Here is an 18,453-nt window from a genome sequence, read left to right on the forward strand (position 1 = left end):
TGACATCATCTGCCTGCTTGTTTCTCCAGCACCTTGCAGGGTATCTGGCACATACCTGGGGCGTAATATATTTTTGTTGGAAAAACAGCCCGAACAGACATGGTTCTCCCGCCTATACCATGATACTGGGCACAAAATAAGTAGACAGGATTATTTGTATCACAAAATATTTTGTAGAATATTTTGTTTCCTCTGGACATGACAGTAACAATCATTTATTAAAGGAATACTCTGGCACTAGATGAACGATTACATCTAGTTATAAAATCACTTCGCAAGTCTCATTACTGCATAACACAGTGGAGAGCTGAAGAGCCATTGTTCGACGAAGCACGTATGCTTTTCACTACTTTCAGAGCTACGTTAGCTTTTATCTGTCCTTACCTTTTCAGAATGGGTAGCTTGCGTGAGGTCTAACTTTTTGGTGTTATGCTACCTTCACGACGTGAGGAACATTCTGCAACTTCACGACCTGGCCACTGGTGCTCTCCTCAAGACCTTCCCACTGGAGGTCGGCAGCGTGGTGGGGTACAGCGGTCAGAAGAAGGACACCGAAATCTTCTATCAGTTTACTTCCTTTTTATCTCCAGGTGAGAGTCTTTTCACCAGTGTTACTCAGCTTAAAAATCAGACAAATGTTTGGGTTTCTTTTGGGAAATGGAAATGGAATGCTGTGTTATGGAAAATCCCATATGCTGTATTATAGCAAGAATTACATAATGGGAATAAAACAGTAAAACAGATGCTTAGAACTCAGGGAAATGGGAATGCCTAAAACGGCACACTCATTCATCTTATATCCTGCGTCTCTGTTCTGGGGACAGGACCAACTGGTGTTCTAGGTTGGTTTAAAAAACTAGTATGAACACGTAGAACCAGAGATTCAGCCTTCAGTCTGTGCAGGTCAGGATACACATAGTGCAGAGTAACTAAAAGCATTAAAGAAAAATCTGTAGTCCCATCTGACATGAAAAACCTGTTTTCTAAAACGGACTGAGAATAATTTGTGCTATTGTGAACTGAATTAAAATATAATTCTAAAAGTGTAGTCTTATGTCATATAGAAAAAAATGTGTCACTTGATTCAAGTGAAAAGGAAAGAAAAAAGTGCTTATAAGTTACGATGCTGTGCTCCATGGTATAGGTTAGTTTTCCCCAAAGTAAACATAGTTCTCTTTTTAACTTTTTTTCAGTTGGTCACATTCATTTTGCTGTTTTAGTTTTTCCTGCTTCTCCACTTGGCTGCCCGGGTTTTGTTGTAGGCAAAGCCACACAGATACTCTGATTTGTCCCAGGAGCCTGGCTTAGTTGGCAGCTTGCAGTTGACCGAGCAGACCCTATCTTTTTTTTTTTTTTTTTTTTTTTAAGATTTTATCTATTTATTCGACAGAGATAGAGACAGCCAGTGAGAGAGGGAACACAAGCAGGGGGAGTGGGAGAGGAAGAAGCAGGCTCATAGTGGAAGAGCCTGATGTGGGACTCGATCTCATAACGCCGGGGTCACGCCCTGAGCCGAAGGCAGACGCTTAACCGCTGTGCCACCCAGGCGCCCCAAGCAGACCCTATCTTAAAAGCAATCTGCCTGAAAATATTTCTGCACTTTCCTCGTTTGTTTTTCAAGCTCCTTCATAGCCCTTTTGTGCCGTCCGGCTTTGTGGCCATCGTGCGGCCCCTGGCACAGTCAGCAGACGTAGGGGAGAGAGCTAGGCAGGTGCCCAAGTGGCTCTTTCGTCATGGGGTTCGGCCAGGTGGCAGCGATACGTTGTCTACTTTCGTGTATGTGTGTGTCTGTGTGTGTGTGTGTGTGTGTGTGTGTGTGCGCACGCGCGTGCCTGAGAGTCACAGAGCAGGCAACCATGAGGAATCTTATCGGTATGACAGCTTGCTTGTCAGGGTTATTGAAACCAAAAGAGTGATGTTCTTCTGTAAGTAGGTCTGATGGTAGACCCGGAACACCAGCAAGCTCTACTTTCCCATGTGTCTTTCAGAGGATCCAGGGGGGCTGGGGAAGTGCTCAGAGCCATGTGGAAACCAGGCCCAGTGCCAGGAGTCAGAAACTGACAGGTCAGGAATCCCATGTTGGGGTGTCCTGTGCCACACCCCTTCTGCCCTGGGGTACAGGGGCAGCCAGTGGACAGGAACCAAGGAAAATCCATTTCTTCCGGATTATTATTCTCAACCCACTGCTGTGGGGGTTTACCATTTATTTCCCCAACTTACATTGGTGCCAGAATTTCTGCTTTAAAAATCCCATAGCTTAAACAGTTTAAATGGATAAAGGGCAATGAGAACAGGGTAGGGGTGACTCAACCATTCTTAATAAAAGCCAGAGTCCCCGAAGGCCTGTAACCTCCTTCAATGAGTCCATGTGACCATTTATTTCAGGAACAAGCTCATCATTACCTGGGCAAGAAAGGGCTCACTGACCTCGTGTAAAGGGATGGGTTCCGTGCCAGGCAGTGAAACACTAGCTGTGACTATTATGTCTGTGAAGTTTGAAAAGTTGAAAAGTTCTGTACCGCCGGGCAGTTTCTGAACAAGCTTTAATTTGTTGTCATAATGCTTTGTTCTTCCCCTTTGTCTTGTCTTACTCATTTTGCCTCCATTTTTTCTCTTTTCTCCCTAATGCAATTTTTGATGTCTAAAACCAGAGAACAGGGCTTCTGGTCTCAGGCCTTCTGGTCCAGAGTAAAAACAGCCATCAGAGCATTAAACTGGGTCTCGAAAGCGAGAACTGTCGGCATGTGTATATACATCCACGCACATACATACCAGAGGCTGTCTTTCCCTGGCCTCTGAAAATTAGCTGTCTGCTACCGTGGTAAACAACAGAGATACTAAATTATAAGTAAAGCCTCAGGGCCGAAAATAACTACAGCTCCAGCTGTTTAGAACATGTGGTGGATCTGGCCGGTGGGCGCCCGCTGACTTTGTTTCCCATGGAGGCACCCAGTGAAGGCTATGTGTCTTGAGCCCAAGCTATTTAGGACTTTTATACCTTGAGTCAAACTTGGGAGACAGTGAGCAGCCAGAGCAATTTGGAACACGATGCACTTACTCCCTGTGGCCCAAACCACTTAGTGACTGAGCTGATTAATTCTGTATTCATGGAGCCTCAGAGGGTTGTCTAAGGTTAGCTCCAGACAGACTTGCACCTTGTAATAATCCAGTATAGCAAGTCCCAGGTGCATGGCTCTGGGAAACAGGGATGAGCAAAGAAGCCTTTGCCAGACTGTTTGGAAAAGGCAAAAAAAAAAAAAAAAAAAGAAAGAAAGAAAGAAAAATTTAAGGCTTAATTTTTTAGAGCAGTTTTAGGTTCACAGCAATATCGGGAAGATACCAGAAATTTCCGGTATACCCCTGCCCCCGCATCACCGCCTCCCTCATTATCAGCATCCCCCACCAGCGTGGGACAGTTGTTCCAATTGATGAACCTACATTGACACATCGTAATCACCCAGAGTCCCTAGTTTGCATTATAGTCAAATGCTGTTGGACCTTCTATGGGTTTGGACAAATTTATAATGACATGTATCCATCATTATAGTATCCTATGGAATATTTTCACTGCCCTAAAAATCCTCTGTGCTCCCCTATTCACCCCTCCCCTCCCCTCAACCCCTGGCAACCACTGATCTGTTTACTGTTGCCACAGTTTGTCTTTCTCCAGAATGTCATATGGGTGGATTCATGCAGCATGTAGACTTTTCATACTGGCTTCTTTGACTTAGTACTAGGCATTTAAGTTTCCTCCATGTCTTTTCATGGGCTCAATAGCTTATTTCTTTTAGCCCTAAATAATACCCCATTGTCTGGATGTACCAAGATTTATTTACACATCCATCTTCTGAAGGACATCTTGGAAGCTTCCCAGTTTTAGCAGTTACGAATAAAGCTGCTATAAACATCCGTGTGCAGATTTTTGTGTGGACATAACTTTTCAGCTCCTTTGTGTAAATACCAAGGAGTGCAAACATTTTTAAGACTTGTTTTAGTTTCCATTTGTGTTTTTTTCTTTTAATAACATTAAAACCCACCCTATACAGGTGGGTCTATATGGATCATCTTTTAGAAAAAAATTTTTTTGCCTTCTCTGTATATATCCAGTTTTTCAAATCCTTTGATTTTTCTTTCACAGTTTCTCCCAGAGTGTCCCGTTCCTCTTAACTCCCACTCCCATTTCTTTTACCTCTTTAAATTTATTTTCGATTATTGGGAATATATGCGCTGATCATCCCTGCCTCCTTCCTGTTACTCAAATGGGTTTGTTAAACCACTGCTTTCATCAGGAGACCCATGTCCTCAAGTCCAGACACCTCCTCTGGCCTTAAGGGACTTCCATAACCCAATTCTCTCTTTTACCCCTAAACGTGGAAATTCATTTGCTAGAGATCACCTAACCAGTCCTCTCCAGGGATGATTCTAAGATGTTTTCTCCAAACTCCACCTCCCTTGGACTTACCAAGGGGAATCAGGACACAAACCTCATCAGCCAATAGGGATTCTCAGTATGTGAATGTGCAGTGGGCTCATGGAGGCTAACCCAGATGGATGTGCAAAGAGAAAGTATTGATCAAACGTATTAAGCGCCGGTACATTCAGGTTTAACCCAGCCTCCCCCACCTGCCACTTTAACACAGGGCAGAAGAGAAGAAGTCATGTTCTTGGTACCCTTTCTCTGAATGGTACTGAGACCCTGTTGCCTACTTGTTTTATTCTGCCGTTAGAGGATGTGATGTCTTAGTTTTTGCAGATAAACAGGCATTTAGAGTACATTTCCTATTCATTGTCTTTCACAGAGGAATTTGTATTCTGCTACTTTGGCGACTTGTCCAAGGTCATTGACCCAGCACCTTCAGAGGTGGGAGTCCTGGCTGCCTGGTCGTTTGCCATTCACTGTGGTGCAGGCTGCAGTGGTTCCAGGGAGAGTCGGGCTTGAACGGCACATGCTTGGTCTGCAGTCTTTTTTGTTGTTTGGTTATTCAGGCTTGGTTTTTTTCTTTTCTTTTCTTTTCTTTTCTTTTTTTTTTAATAAGGATTCAGATCTTTTGTGTGTTTTGAGGAAGGGGAGCAATACTGATCAAGAAACTTTTCAGAAATTAACATATCTCTGAAAATAGCCTCACCCTCGAGATTACATTCAGCTACACAAGAATAATACTCAGTATATCCGGTACATTAGAATGTATGCCACCCCCCCAAAAAAAATGTATGCCCAGAGTGTAGTTTGGAACTACTTGATGTATAAAGATATATTTATATTTCAATAGAGAGCCAAGTATGACTTTAAACTAGGAAAGCCAATACTTTGGTCATGTTACTTATCTTCTGTCAGTATTAATCATACTTCCTGTTATAGTACCTTAAAATAATTTGTCTGTAAGCATGAGACTTGCGATGACATTCATAGGGATCAACAGTCGTACTATCAATGAATGTAAACATCTTGCTCTTTGCCATTGGGGGTGCAGAGTACTGTTTCTCATCCGTCAATAAAGTACACGCACAGAGGAGGTGAGAAGAAAGCAAGCCGCCATCAAAATACGTGATCAATCAATTTGAATGTGCCCTGTGGGAGTACCGTTTGGTTTCTAGTTTTCTAGCAAGTATTAGGATCACCAAATCGATTTTTCATGTATTTGACAGCATATGTTTAAAGTATTGTGTGGGAGGGTTGTTTCCACACCAGCCATTCTGGATGACTAATTCTGTTTCATAAACCACCCCAGTGTCATTGTTTCCGAATAGTAACGACTCATCTTACTTATTGTTTCTTTGATTGAGTTTTTAAGTGTTAGAGTGTAATAGCATTAAATGCAGGAAATGGAATTTTAATTAGTGATTAAATAAGCTGGCATTCTTGGTGTATATTCATTAATTTGTGTTGTGCACAGTTAATGGGATAACCAAAATTTTAAAAGCAACTCTAAAATGGTACCTGATCAAATTGGGTCCCTGATTGCTGTCCACATGTATGTCAGTGGACAGGTGGGTGTCGGGTATCTGGAGCCCCAGAGTTCCCATCAAGAGCCCCTGACTGCCTGTTGACTTTGGGCAAATCGTTTGAGTTTTTCATCGTACTCACCTTGCCAGTGAAATGGCCCTACATAGAGTTTCCCATGTCCTTTGACCTGCACTCCTAAGCGACCTGGCATAGGGAAGCCTGTTAAGTTTCCACTGTGACATTTTTCTACCTCTTCTCATATTCACAGAATGCCGTGGAATCTTCTAAAATGTCCTCGCAGATTACAGTTGTAAAAAGGAAGACTGCATGTGGTAGTGATGATGAGGGGTGAACACTCACGTAGCACCCCACGCACCAGACTGTTCTAAGCACTCTTGGTGCGGTAACCCTTACCGGCCTCAGAGAATACCTAGGTCCCTCACTGATGCTCCTCTCTTGCTCTTTGTGGCGTCCGGTGGTGCTGTGTGATCCTAGTCCTCCTTGTATCCAGTGAGTTCGTGGACTAAACCAGGACTTCCGCTTCCTTCTAGGTATCATTTATCACTGTGACCTCACCAAAGAGGAACTGGAGCCAAGAGTCTTCCGAGAGGTTACCGTGAAAGGGATCGATGCTTCCGATTACCAGACAGTCCAGGTACGGAGCAGTTACGAGGGTTAGAAAACCTGACCTCCAGGCCGGGCCGTCGCCACCCTAGTTTGTCAGGAGCCGTGGAGGGAATGCTCGGTAATGCAGACAACAGGGGTTTTTGGTGCTCCTGCTGTCCCTGGGCACAGAGCCGGGCACAGAGTCGGGCACGGTCCCGCCCTGCTAGAGCGCGCAGCTTCTCCCGTAGCTGCTGCTCTTGACCAGAAACCGGGGTCCCCTGTGGGGGGATCCTACTGCAGGAGCTGTCAAAGCGGCACCGTTTGTCTGCTTGCTGGAGAGGGTTATGGGCTAGCCCAGGGCCTGTGACGGCCCGAGTAACACACAGATCTGCCGTACACGAAGTCCAGGGCTGCGAGTCCATCTTTCTCATCTGACGATCACATGTACTTGTGCCTGGCACAGACGAGGCACTCCATAAAATATTAGCATGAATGGCCTGATGAATTGTCATGGCACCACAAGCTCCACCTCTGGCCACCCGTCCTTCCAGGTTAAGATTCTCCATTTTTGTTTTTCCCGCTCCCCAAAGGCATTGAGTCTCCCAGAAACTGAATCATTTATTGATTGAGGACGTAGAATGTTCCTTTGCAATGAGAGGTCACTGGAGGTACCAGGTGTTTATCAGGGCTCTCCCCCGTGGAGGGCCGGACCACACAGACCACAGATTAGGAATCCAAACACTGTGAAGGAAGTGTAGAGCAAAGAGCTGGATGCTTCCGTCTCTGTGAAACCAGGGCATTACTTGATAGCTTGTTGAGTTACCCTTCACCTGTCTAGAAGTGGTCTGGATGATGGCGAGATCTAGGTCATAAATAAAGTGTTGTTTACAGAAACCCATGGTGGGCCAGATCCGGCCCAGGGCTGCAGCCTCTCACCGCTTGCTCTAGATCAGGAGTTGGTGAACTGGCCTCTGGTTTTGTGGGAGAACAGCCATGCCCATCTGTTTACATGGTGTCTTGGTGCATTAATAGGGTGGGTGCAACAGGGCCTATATAGCCTATTTGGCCCACTAAGTCTAAACTACTTAGTATTTGCCCCTCTAAGAAAAAGTTTGTTGTTCCCTGGTCTATATTAAAAAGTACTTATAAAATCCAAATGTTCTCAGGTGCATAGGGAGCTTTGTCATGAAGCTCTGTCAGGCCTGAAATGTGCATATACTTATTGGGTGACATTGGGTGAGTCATTTAACCTTTCTACTACAAGTTTTTTTTAGCTGTAAAATAGACATGGTATCTATTTTACAGGATTCCTATAGTGTTGTATGACATGATATATATTAAGTGTCTGGCACATAGAATATAATCCACTTTTTCAATCAATATTAGAAATAAATGTAACAGACTATTAGTCTTCTCTATCTATTTTGGCTTGCTGCTGCTTTCATTTTCAAGGTGAGCTATTGCCTCGAGAGAGATCCCGTGGGAGCCAATAGCCCGTCTGGCGCTTACATGGTTCGCTAAATCACCCTAGTCCTGTATTAGACTTTAAAAATCATTTTTAGGCTGTTGTTCTTTGCTGTTAGCCCTTTTCTCCATGTATTGAAAATTTGTCCGTTCAAATGTCACATGTGACCTCCCCAGGGCCTACGTCTAGTCTTCGCCTCAGCAGCCCTGGGGCCAGGGTGTGCTCATACACGCCATCGCCTCCCCCATCAGTAACACCAGGGATGCCCAAGCAGTACCCACTGACTGTCCCTCCTCTGCCCTGAAGGGCGAGGCCTTGGCTGCCCTAGAATTGGACAATCACCTAAGAAAGACCCCCTGTCATCTCATCTCTACTGTGTAGCCATTCAGCTCTATTTTAAAAAAACACATTATTGTCTTCTCCTTTCCAGCTTCCCACAAATAATTAGTGCTCAAGTCTGCAGTTATCTCTGGGGTTTGGGTGAGGGAGAGGCACCTATAATAATGCCAGGAAGGCAGCTGCTTACCGGGAAGTAACTCTTCTCACAGGGAGGGTGGTTGGAATTGTTTCTCCTGTCAAGTAGCTGTTCCTGTCCATGCTGGTAATAGTAATATTCTTGATGGTGATACACAGAGAAAGTAGTTACAGCTAATATGTATTGTTTTCATTTATAAATGAAAAGATAAAATGTTACAGCTGAGCAAGTGCTTGGCGGAGTGGACATCTCTCCACCACGTACGTAGCCTGACATCTCCACATTTAACCGGGGAAGAGACAAGCTGGGGTGATGTCCATTGTCTGTATCATGGGACAACTGAACTCCTCTGTGCCTGGTTCTTGTACCTCACCAAGAAAACTTCCCTGATGTTGAGCTACCCAAAAACAACCTTTTGTTTCTACTACTGCGGTAAGGAAGAAAAAAGGGAGAGAGCTGGTAAATATTTGACAGGATAGTAACTGGACAGAGCACATGGCATCCCGCATCTCAGTGCACTGCCCCTCATTTCCAGATTCTAGGAAGTGGAGCTATGCCTGTGGACAGAGATGCATGATGCCACTAGGGGAGTTTCTGTTGACGATACACATCAGAGCTCTTGCACGGAGTTACCAAAACAGAATTCTTTGGTCGTTTACGGGTGCCTTTGAACTGCTCTTTGATACCACAGTACCATGGACTTGTCTCACTTAAACTCCATCGCGCAGTGGTTTAGATTCATGTGCATCGGCAGAGCTTTGACGTGACCGTGAGCGTGACACATGTTCTCACATTTTGATTAGGTTCTCGGTGGTGTGCCAACAATGACCTAAGCGTTGTAAAAGCAGGCCCTCGAGGGGGATTTATGCACGAATGGAAAACATCCTGGCGGTGTGTAATAGAAACCACAGCATTTTTGGGGGGGAAAGATATTTTGTTTTCACTTTAGTGTAATGTCACTTTTGATTCCTCTTAACCCTGCTGTTTATATTTATTCCATATGTGATTTAAAAAGAAGATCCTCTGGGCTGTTTGTGATTCCTTCTTAACATTTTGTGAGGCATGTTTTCATTGGGAGCAAATACTGCGGCACAGATTATGCTGCGTCAGTGGTCAGTGCAACTCATGGTGGCCGTGACCACGTACACCTACCTGGTGGGGTAGCTGGTAAGATAGACCAAGACAAGGAGAAAGAGAAGGTCAAAGAAACACAGGCTAAGTAAGTCAGAGGGCTACTCTTGCATGTGGTACATTCATGCAGGACCCAGCGCATCTTGAGTTTGGGGGGTGGGAGGGATATGGTGTCGTATTTTGCTGGCAGACATAGAACAAAACTGTATAACCTTTACCCATTCCTGACTGCAGCTGCGGGTAGAAAATTGATTTGTGTCAGGAATATAATTTTGAAAATCAGATCCTGGAAAAACTGTTCATTTTTCGTACAGTCAGGGGTACATATAAAAATACAGTTTTAGATAGGGTTACCAAACCTGCAGTTGACTAATCCTGTCTTTTTTCTTTTTTTATGGTGAATGACACGTCCGCATAATATGGATTAGAACCTCCGTGCCCCTCTCTTTAAAAAGAAGCTGAAATACTGAACATTAGAAATTACATTCATAAAATAAGTTTGATGATAAGTGATTTACCTGAAAAAATCTGTCTACCTTTATAATTAGTAATGTGTTTCATTTTAAACAAATGTGAAGTAATAGGGAAGTGGTAAATTTAGTCTGTCAACAAGTATGACCTGACCTTCAATGCTGCTGGTACTGTTTGCATACAGAGGATTTCTGGACACAAGGCATTGACCCTGGGAAATTTACAGAAAGTTGAGACATACAGATCTGAAAGGTCAGACACCGCCAGGGTGTTCTGTCCGTGAGCAAGGGCAGGGTGCAGCCAGTCAGAGCTGCAGTGTTGAAGACCACCCTGACTGGGCTGGAGGAGGAGGTCTTCACGGGAGGGTGGGTGCTTCCGTAATCCCTACTTGCCCAGGAGACTCCTGACCAGTTTTACCACCAACCTCGTTTGGAGACTGCCTTTGCCTTCTCGCGGCAGGTTAATTTTATAATGTCACAGCAAATTCAAGCAGGGAAGCACGCCCTCAGTATCCCGTGCAATGGGCTGCCTTTTGTCGTTTGTGGATGGAATAGTGTTTGCACCGCAGTGGAATGTGCATGATACATAGTGCAGCAAAGTGTACTTTTTGGTTTCTCAGTATCTCATTTTTGTCCAGCCAGCTGAGAGATTGGCTTTTTTTTCATCCCCAAATGAAAGACAAAATTTATAGACCTGAAAAAGAACAGTGAACGGAGTGTACTGTGAATAAACTCCATTATCGACAGTTTCCACATTTCGTAAAAGACAATAAATTGGAAGAAAGGTCCAATTTTATAGGTGAAAGCAAACCATATAGTACAAAAATAGTAAAAATCATCTTGATTCCTGTTTTCTTATGCTTAGTAGGGACTTTGCTGAGGTTTACCCACAGTAATGCATATGAAACAACAGGAACATCCCAAAGGCAGTTTGCTAGGTAACTGAAAATAAATGTTAAAATTAAATAATTCTTTGGGTTTACCAAGATGTCTTAAAGTGGAGGGAGTGAGGATTTTTTCTTTAATTTAGTGTAGATTTTTCTGACCTTGGTGATAACTGATTTGTGGTTGCTAGCATACACAGGCTTTGCCATTCAGAGAACATATGCTCAGAACATTAATTAGCCCTTTAACATTTGTTAACTTCTGTGCTGAGCGCATGGCACACCCAGTTTTTGGATATTGACTCATCTACATCCCCAGTGAGCTGACCATTGATCATGTTTTTCTGTAGCGCTGTGTTCTCACAGGTGCCGGTCAGAAATGTTCAGGAATGTTAGTGAAGAGTGACTGGGGAGCATTTTCAAAAAGAACTTTCTGAGGGGTCACTGTGCTTGCATATGATTAGGAAATGGCTTTAAATTGTTCTTGGCAGGACACCTGGGTGGCGCAGTCATTAAGCGTCTGCCTTCGGCTCAGGGCGTGATCCCGGCGTTCTGGGATCGAGCCCCACATCAGGCTCCTCCGCTAGGAGCCTGCTTCTTCCTCTCTCACTCCCCCTGCTTGTGTTCCCTCTCTCGCTGGCTGTCTCTATCTCTGTCAAATAAATAAATAAAATTTAAAAAAAATAAAAATAAATTGTTCTTGACAATTGAGTGCCTGAGCACCCCAGTTATTGGAGATACTATGTTTCACAGTGGCATTTTCTCGCATAAACAGATTCCCACCCCCCTTTAGAACTCTGTTTGTCATGCAGGTATTCTAGATTGAGGGTATAATGTTCGTGTTCAGAGGGTACATGTTTGTGTCTCTTTCCCCTTTTGGTATCAGCCGTGTTAAAATAATTTGACTGTAAAGGTTGCCAAAGAGTTTGGTCTTTTGTTATCTTATAATAGAGAAATAAGTTACGGGGCCCAAGTCAGTAGCTGCTGCCGTCCTCATACCGCTGTAAATAAATCCAAAGGATATTACTTTGCAGCAACCTGCAAATATGTAACCCTCTTCCGGTAAAAATCCCAAGGTGGCCTTGAGAATTGAGCAGCCGGTCCCCATAATGAGAAGCCTGGGGAGGTGTCTTGGGCCTTCCGTGAGCCTTCGCTGTGACAGCGTGGGTGAAAGCCAGGCCAGTGCTGACCTTGCTCAGAGCTTCTCTGAACTGTGCTGAGGAGATGGAGTCTGCATGGAGATGGGGGCCAGGAAGACCGTTGAACCCACCCTGGTGACTGAGAGCCTGAGGAGGGCGGCCAGGAAAAAGAAGCCCTATTGCTTGGCTGTCCTGGGGGACACGGTGGTGACTCAGCAGCAGGCATATTTGCTCAGCTTATTTTGCTGAGACGTTAATGAGTTAGCAGGTGTTGATTCTGTTTGAATGGCTCAGATTCACTTCCTAGAAGGCCGTCTAGATTTATTGTTCTTTATTGTATTAGAGGCCCTAAATGTCAGAGATCAGGCTACGTGTAAATTCAGTACATAGGTGACAGCTATACTCATTGGAGATTTGTTCTTCCTAAGTACACACAAAATTTGTAATTTGTACATTACAAGCTACATTACATTTTTTTATCTGTACATTGTAATGTATCAGATATCTACAGATAATACTGAGTTTGCTGTCATATGTAATAAAGCCACTTAAATAGATTCAAATTTTGTTTACCTTGTTCTAAGAGTCATGGCTTTGGAGATCCATTAAAAGTCACAGGTTACTGAGCTTTGCTGATGTGCAGGTGGGTAGATTTCCGATTACTCAGTGCTAATAATTAGCTCCAGCTCCTTGCTAGAATATGGTCTTAGGAAAAGAATGTCCTGTTTCATTATCCTATAGGAAACAAAGTAGCAAGTAACTTCCTTATCAGAACTGAGTCAGTAGCATGGTATCCTCTATGAATGGTGTGTGTGCAAAAGGTACTTTTGTCATTTTAATAATTTTTTGTCTTTAAATATGAATTTGAATCTTGGGGTGCCTGGGTGGCTCCGTCAGTTAAGCACCCGACCCTTGGTTTTAGCTCAGGTCATGATCCCAGGATCCTGGGATGGAGCCCCATGTCAGGCTCCGCACTCAGTGTGGAGTCCGCTTCTCCCTCTCCTTCTGACCCTTCTCTCCTTCTCTTAAATAATGGGATAAGTCTTTAAAAAAATAAAAATGAATCTGAATCTCAAGGTATGTTATTCAGATTAGATTCAGCTATGAGCAACAGGAAACACCAAAATTACCATGGGTTAAAGAAGAGAGACATTTATTTCCCTCTCAGAGAAAAGAAGCGCAGGAGGAATCAATTCAGGGCCGACTTGGTATCTAAGGTGGGAGGAATCCAAGCTCCTGCTCTGCTTTCTTGCTGCTTCCTCCCGCGTGGCTTCTGTTCCCAGCATCTCTTCATGGTCCTCAAACGCTGCTGGCCGTCCAGCCACATTATATCCACTTTCTAGCCAACAGGGAGGCAGCCATTGGGAAGAAGAGCGAAGTGGGGGAGGGAAGGTCCTTGTCAGCGGTTTTAGAAGCATGTTTGCTGAAGGTGACAACATTCTGTCTGCTTTCATCTTATTGGCGAAAAAGTACTCATTTGGCCACATCTAGTGCAAAGAGGTTTACAGATGTAGTTTTAGTTCCAGAAAAAAAATGTGCGCACGTAAATTGGGCCCTTTTTATCGATGAAACGGGAATAGACATTGGGGGACAACTAGCAGTCTGTCACACAAGACAAAACAGGACTTCGGCAAAAATTTTTGGTGTGGGTGGGGCACCTGGGTGGCCCGGTTGGTTAACTAAGCGTCTACCTTAGGCTCAGGTCATGATCCCAGGGTCCTGGGATTGGGCCTTGTGTTGGGCTCGCTGCTCAGCAGGGAGTCTGCTTCCCCTTCTCCCTGCCACTCCCCCTGCTTGTGCTCTCTCTCTCTCTCTCGCTCTCGCTCTCGCTCTTGTTCTCGCTCAAATTAAAAAATAAAAATCTAAAAAAAAATTTGGTGTGGACCCTGAGATCAAGGAACCCAAACGCCACCTGGTGGCCAGGTACCTAAACCTCGGGGTCAGTATTAGAAAAAGTCTGAAAAAGGTGAATATTCAAATATTGTAATTACAGACAGCAGAAATCATGTACTACAAAGAGAGAAGCACCCTTTAAAGAGGCTCTTCTCCCGTTAAGAAAGACCTTTAATATTGCTTCCAGAACATGAGTTATGTATTTCTTGAACTCTGGTCTTGACGTTAGCAGAAGTGTAATGCAAGGCAAGATGGGACTCTATGAGAATTAGAATCAAGACGAAGTGTAAGAGGTTATCTCTGGCAGGATGAGGAAGCCAGGTAAGCTAGGTCCAGATGGTTCTCCAGATGTTTGACTGCATGCTACAGTCTTCTTGCCTGGGAAAACCAGCTCCCAACCACCCTCCTGTGAAGGATGTGGACACAGGCCATCCTTGCAGGACCTCCTCATTAGAATGGAAGCATAGCACAGATCCCTTTGGGGAGGGGGTCACGTCTCCAATTTCATAGCCGCCTCTTTGCTTTTTCCTGGGTGATCTATTCTCCCGCTAATTTGGGGCTGCAGACAAAGTTGTGTTCCAGTTGCATATACATTAGGGTTCATATACTTGAGACTTCTCATTTTACAGATGAGGAAACTAAAAATTGATGTGTTTAAACAAAGGTAACAGTGTAAAGAAGTGGCAGAGCCGAGACTAGAATGCAGAGCTCCGGAGTTGTGCTGGTCTGCATGCTTCATTATCAGGATGAATTATTGCACACTGTATAGCTCAGTTATTGTTTTTTTCACCTCTAAAATAAATTAGACTAAAAGCCTTCTAAATTCCTATGCCTGCTTACCTCTAAAAGTACGTTTCTGCTTCATGTAAGTATCCAGCGATTTCTTTGTAAACTCTTATGGAACCTGTTAAACAATAAAAATACTCTGTGTGTGAAAGGGGAGACACTAAGGGCCCATAAATACATTTTAAAATTTGCTTATAAATACGATTTATTTTAGTGTTCACTTCTAATCTCCTTGTTGCATGTTAATGGAGATTCTCATTTCCTTATCCATTTATGTATATATTATATATTCACACACATATACATACAATCGGAGGAGTTTTAGGTAAGTCTTAAATGTTGGTCACCACACGGCAGCCTGAAACTCCACTTAAAAGTGAAATAAAACTTGAGGTGTTTATGGTTTTGCTTTTGTCATCTTATCTCTGCTAGACTGCCCCCAACATCTTTACTCGGGTTGGCACTAATGCCAATACTGGCATCAGGTTGCTTCAAACTCAAATTCAGAAGACTACCCTCCGATTCATTTTGGAAGTGCTAGCCCAAGACCTTGGCTTGTACAGTGAACCCAAAAAGTCACTTCTATGCCCAAAGCAGGAGACCTTCTCAATTGCTTTTTTTTAGAGAAGTACACCCGTTCCAGTGTCTGTCCATCATTTCTGCCTTCTTAATGGGTGAAGTTAGGTTAAATTTAATAGGATTAGGTGGATGTCTAGAAACTGGAATCTGAAAATTGCTTAGGTTTTCTCTGCGCTGCGAAGTCTTGATGGGAGAGAGTTGGAGTAATTTTTCTCCTTTTCTGTGATAATATCACCCCTAAACCCCAGGGGTATGTCTTTATGTAGGCTGTCACCTAGATAAGTGTTCTTTGGCTTCCTGCTCTGCTCTATCCTTAGGGCAGATGGGGAGAAGAGAACATAGGAGCTTAGTGTGGTCTCTCCACCTGCTACATAGTTCCTCCCGCCCCTCCCCTTTGCCTACATTACACTGATGGCCGATGGATGAGAGACTGAGTAAAAATAGACCTGGCGCTGCAGATGTTCCATTAACTCCCTGGAGGAAGAACTGTTATGGTCTAACTTCATTGGTCTGTGAAGAAGGAAGGAAACGTGTGCCATTTCCATAAGTATGACCTTTTGATTGGGGTCAAGTATACCTTGACCTGGGCTTAGAGAAGTAGACGATCATTCTCTATTCACGCCAAGTGCTGACTAAGCGTAAGTGGTAGATGAGAAATGTTGTAATAGTGATAAACATGAAGGCAAAATATCGCCAATTAGAAGGCATTGTGAGGGGGGCGCCTGGGTGGCACAGCGGTTAAGCGTCTGCTTTCGGCTCAGGGCGTGATCCCGGCGTTATGAGATCGAGCCCCATATCAGGCTCCTCCGCTATGAGCCTGCTTCTTCCTCTCCCACTCCCCCTGCTTGTGTTCCCTCTCTCGCTGGCTGTCTCTATCTCTGTCAAATAAATAAAATATTTAAAAAAAAAAAAAAAGGCATTGTGAGGGTACTAAACAGGGACACGCATAGGTTCCTAGTCATTGTCTGTGTTAAGTCTGAGCTCCTCTCCCCAACTCTTGATGCCCTCTTTGATCCAGCCCCGCAAAAGTGCTGCTTGCTGCCCCAAGTCCCCACTCCAACTACTCGGCACCGTCAGGGCTCAACTCCCAACCAAGTCCTTGCCCACCATATGCATGCTTACCTCTGCCTGGCTCTCCTTCCTCCATGCTTCATCGTCGCACTGTTCATTTTCTTTACCGCATTTTCTGAAATTCTATACATTGTGAGTACTCAGCCAAGTCCCAACTTCTGTAGAAGCTTCTCTTCTTGTTCCTACCATGGGAAACTCAGTCAGAAGCAAAAGACAGGGGAAGGGGAGAGTGTGCTGTTACTTGGAAGCAGAGCACGGATGTGGGCACTCCCTGTGCCAGGCCGCGTGCCCCTGCTCTCCGTGCCTTCTCTCCTTTCTTCACACAGTCAGGACTTTCATGACTTCCTTTCTCGAGGTAAAGAGGCTGCGGTGTAGGGAAGTCAGATGACTTGTCTCTAATCACACAGTGGCGTAGCCAGTGCTGTCAGCCCTGAGGAGCTCGGCCAGCTTCTTCCTAGTTGTCCCAGTTCAGCTGTTGAGTACCTGGAAGTAGGTGGTTCTAGGTCTTCCTGTGGGAACTGATAGAAAACTCTGTGGCTTTATTAAGATCCTGGAGAAAGCTTCATTGCTCACCTTGGTTTAATGGCTTGAAAGAAGGAAATGTACATCATCTACTCAGGCTGTGTTGATAAATGCAGCCCATATCAATTCTTATACATTTAAAATCATCTGCTAGTTCGTTCTGCTGAGTTAAGTCATACCTGACCAACCTTGGGTCCTCCCTGCCTGCAGCTGCATTCGTTTGTCTACATGTGTATGTATATGAGTAGATATCGATATTCATATGCATGTTAATATATTTTTAAACAGAGAATATGCTCTTCCATCCCGAGGTGGGTAGTGGGTAATTCTGAAATAGACTCTCAAACAGAAAACCATTTAGGGTGTAGTAAAAATCACTGTGTATGTGCGGCCTTCATCAGGACCCTGAAGCCTTCCGTGTTTTGCATAGGATATAGCTAGTTCAACTCCAAAGGTTAATGTGCATATAGCTAATTTAAATATTTGGAAAAGATCAGAGAAGAGTATAAATACTCTAAACTGTGGCTGGTGCTTTGCTAGAGAATCTGCAGATTTGACTGTTGAAGTGCCGACTTTGAACCATCGCTCAGAATCTGCAGAGGTAGGAGGGACCAAGGGGTGTCGTGGGGCGTTGCTGGCGCCACCTATGCTCCCCTGCCTAGACTTCCACTCTTCCTGTAGTCCATCTACAGCTGCCAACAGGTGTCTTCCTTACCTGCCATCAGAAATTGGTCAGCACTGTTGTGGGGAGGTGGGATGGGGAAGAGAACCACTTTCATTCATCCAATCTGTGTGTTTTTTAAGAATTTACTCTGTGCCAGGCATCATGTTAAACAGTGATCTAGAGAGCTGTGGTCTTTAGAGGAGTATAGGCAGAAAGAAAACAACAACCAAAAAACCCCCAAAAAAACAAAAAAACACAAGTGAACAGAAAATAAACGTGAAGATTGCAAGTTGGGGGAAGGGCCGTGAGTAAAATAAGTAGGGCCAGAAATGAGTGGTCAACCAGAGTGCCCTTGGGTTATGTTAGTGGAAACATAAAGGCGATGTGCAAGGGAACTAACCAAGTGGAGATGTGGGGAGAGCAGCCCAGCTGTTAGAGCAAAGACCCTGAGAACGAAGCGCTTGGCCTCAGAGAGGACCTGAGAGAGGACTGGTGTGGTAAGCGAGGGAAGGCAGAACCTCATGGATGTGCTGGGGTTTGTTAGGGATCCCAAGTGCAGTGAGAGTCCTTGCAGGGTCTTACACTGGAATGGGACATGTTCTGGTTTAAGAAAGCTGTCTTCCATTTTATGGGGAATAGATGGAAGGGGCAGATGTAGCTGTAGAGATTGCTGGAAGACATAAGGTGGCCTAGACTAAGGGAGAGACTGTGGACACGAGGAAGGGTGGGTTTGGAAAATACCTGGAAGGTAGAATCAACAGGACGCACTCAGGGGTTGCACGTGGAGGGGAGAGGAGGAGGGACACATCAAGGATGACTCCGAG

General features: G+C 44.4%; 1 protein-coding gene and 1 long non-coding RNA gene across 3 annotated transcripts in view; one reads left to right on the forward strand and one right to left on the reverse strand.

Annotated features, from left to right (window-relative positions):
* The window catches only part of PREP (prolyl endopeptidase), a 112,003-nt gene that overhangs the window by 63,604 nt on the left and 29,946 nt on the right, over positions 1–18,453 (forward strand). For both annotated transcript variants that reach the window (XM_026511722.4, XM_026511723.4), the window contains exons 9-10: positions 393–590; positions 6,496–6,599. In XM_026511722.4, coding sequence (XP_026367507.1) covers positions 393–590; positions 6,496–6,599 — 302 coding nt within the window. The remainder of the gene's footprint in view (positions 1–392; positions 591–6,495; positions 6,600–18,453) is intronic.
* LOC123001752 (uncharacterized) lies at positions 11,448–16,806 on the reverse strand. Its single transcript, XR_006411002.3, has 3 exons — positions 16,495–16,806; positions 14,848–14,911; positions 11,448–13,601 (listed from the first exon to the last, which is right to left on the reverse strand). It is a non-coding gene; the product is annotated as an uncharacterized LOC123001752 (long non-coding RNA).

This window comes from Ursus arctos, unplaced genomic scaffold (assembly GCF_023065955.2).
Source record: "Ursus arctos isolate Adak ecotype North America unplaced genomic scaffold, UrsArc2.0 scaffold_13, whole genome shotgun sequence".
Classification (NCBI taxonomy): domain Eukaryota; kingdom Metazoa; phylum Chordata; class Mammalia; order Carnivora; family Ursidae; genus Ursus; species Ursus arctos.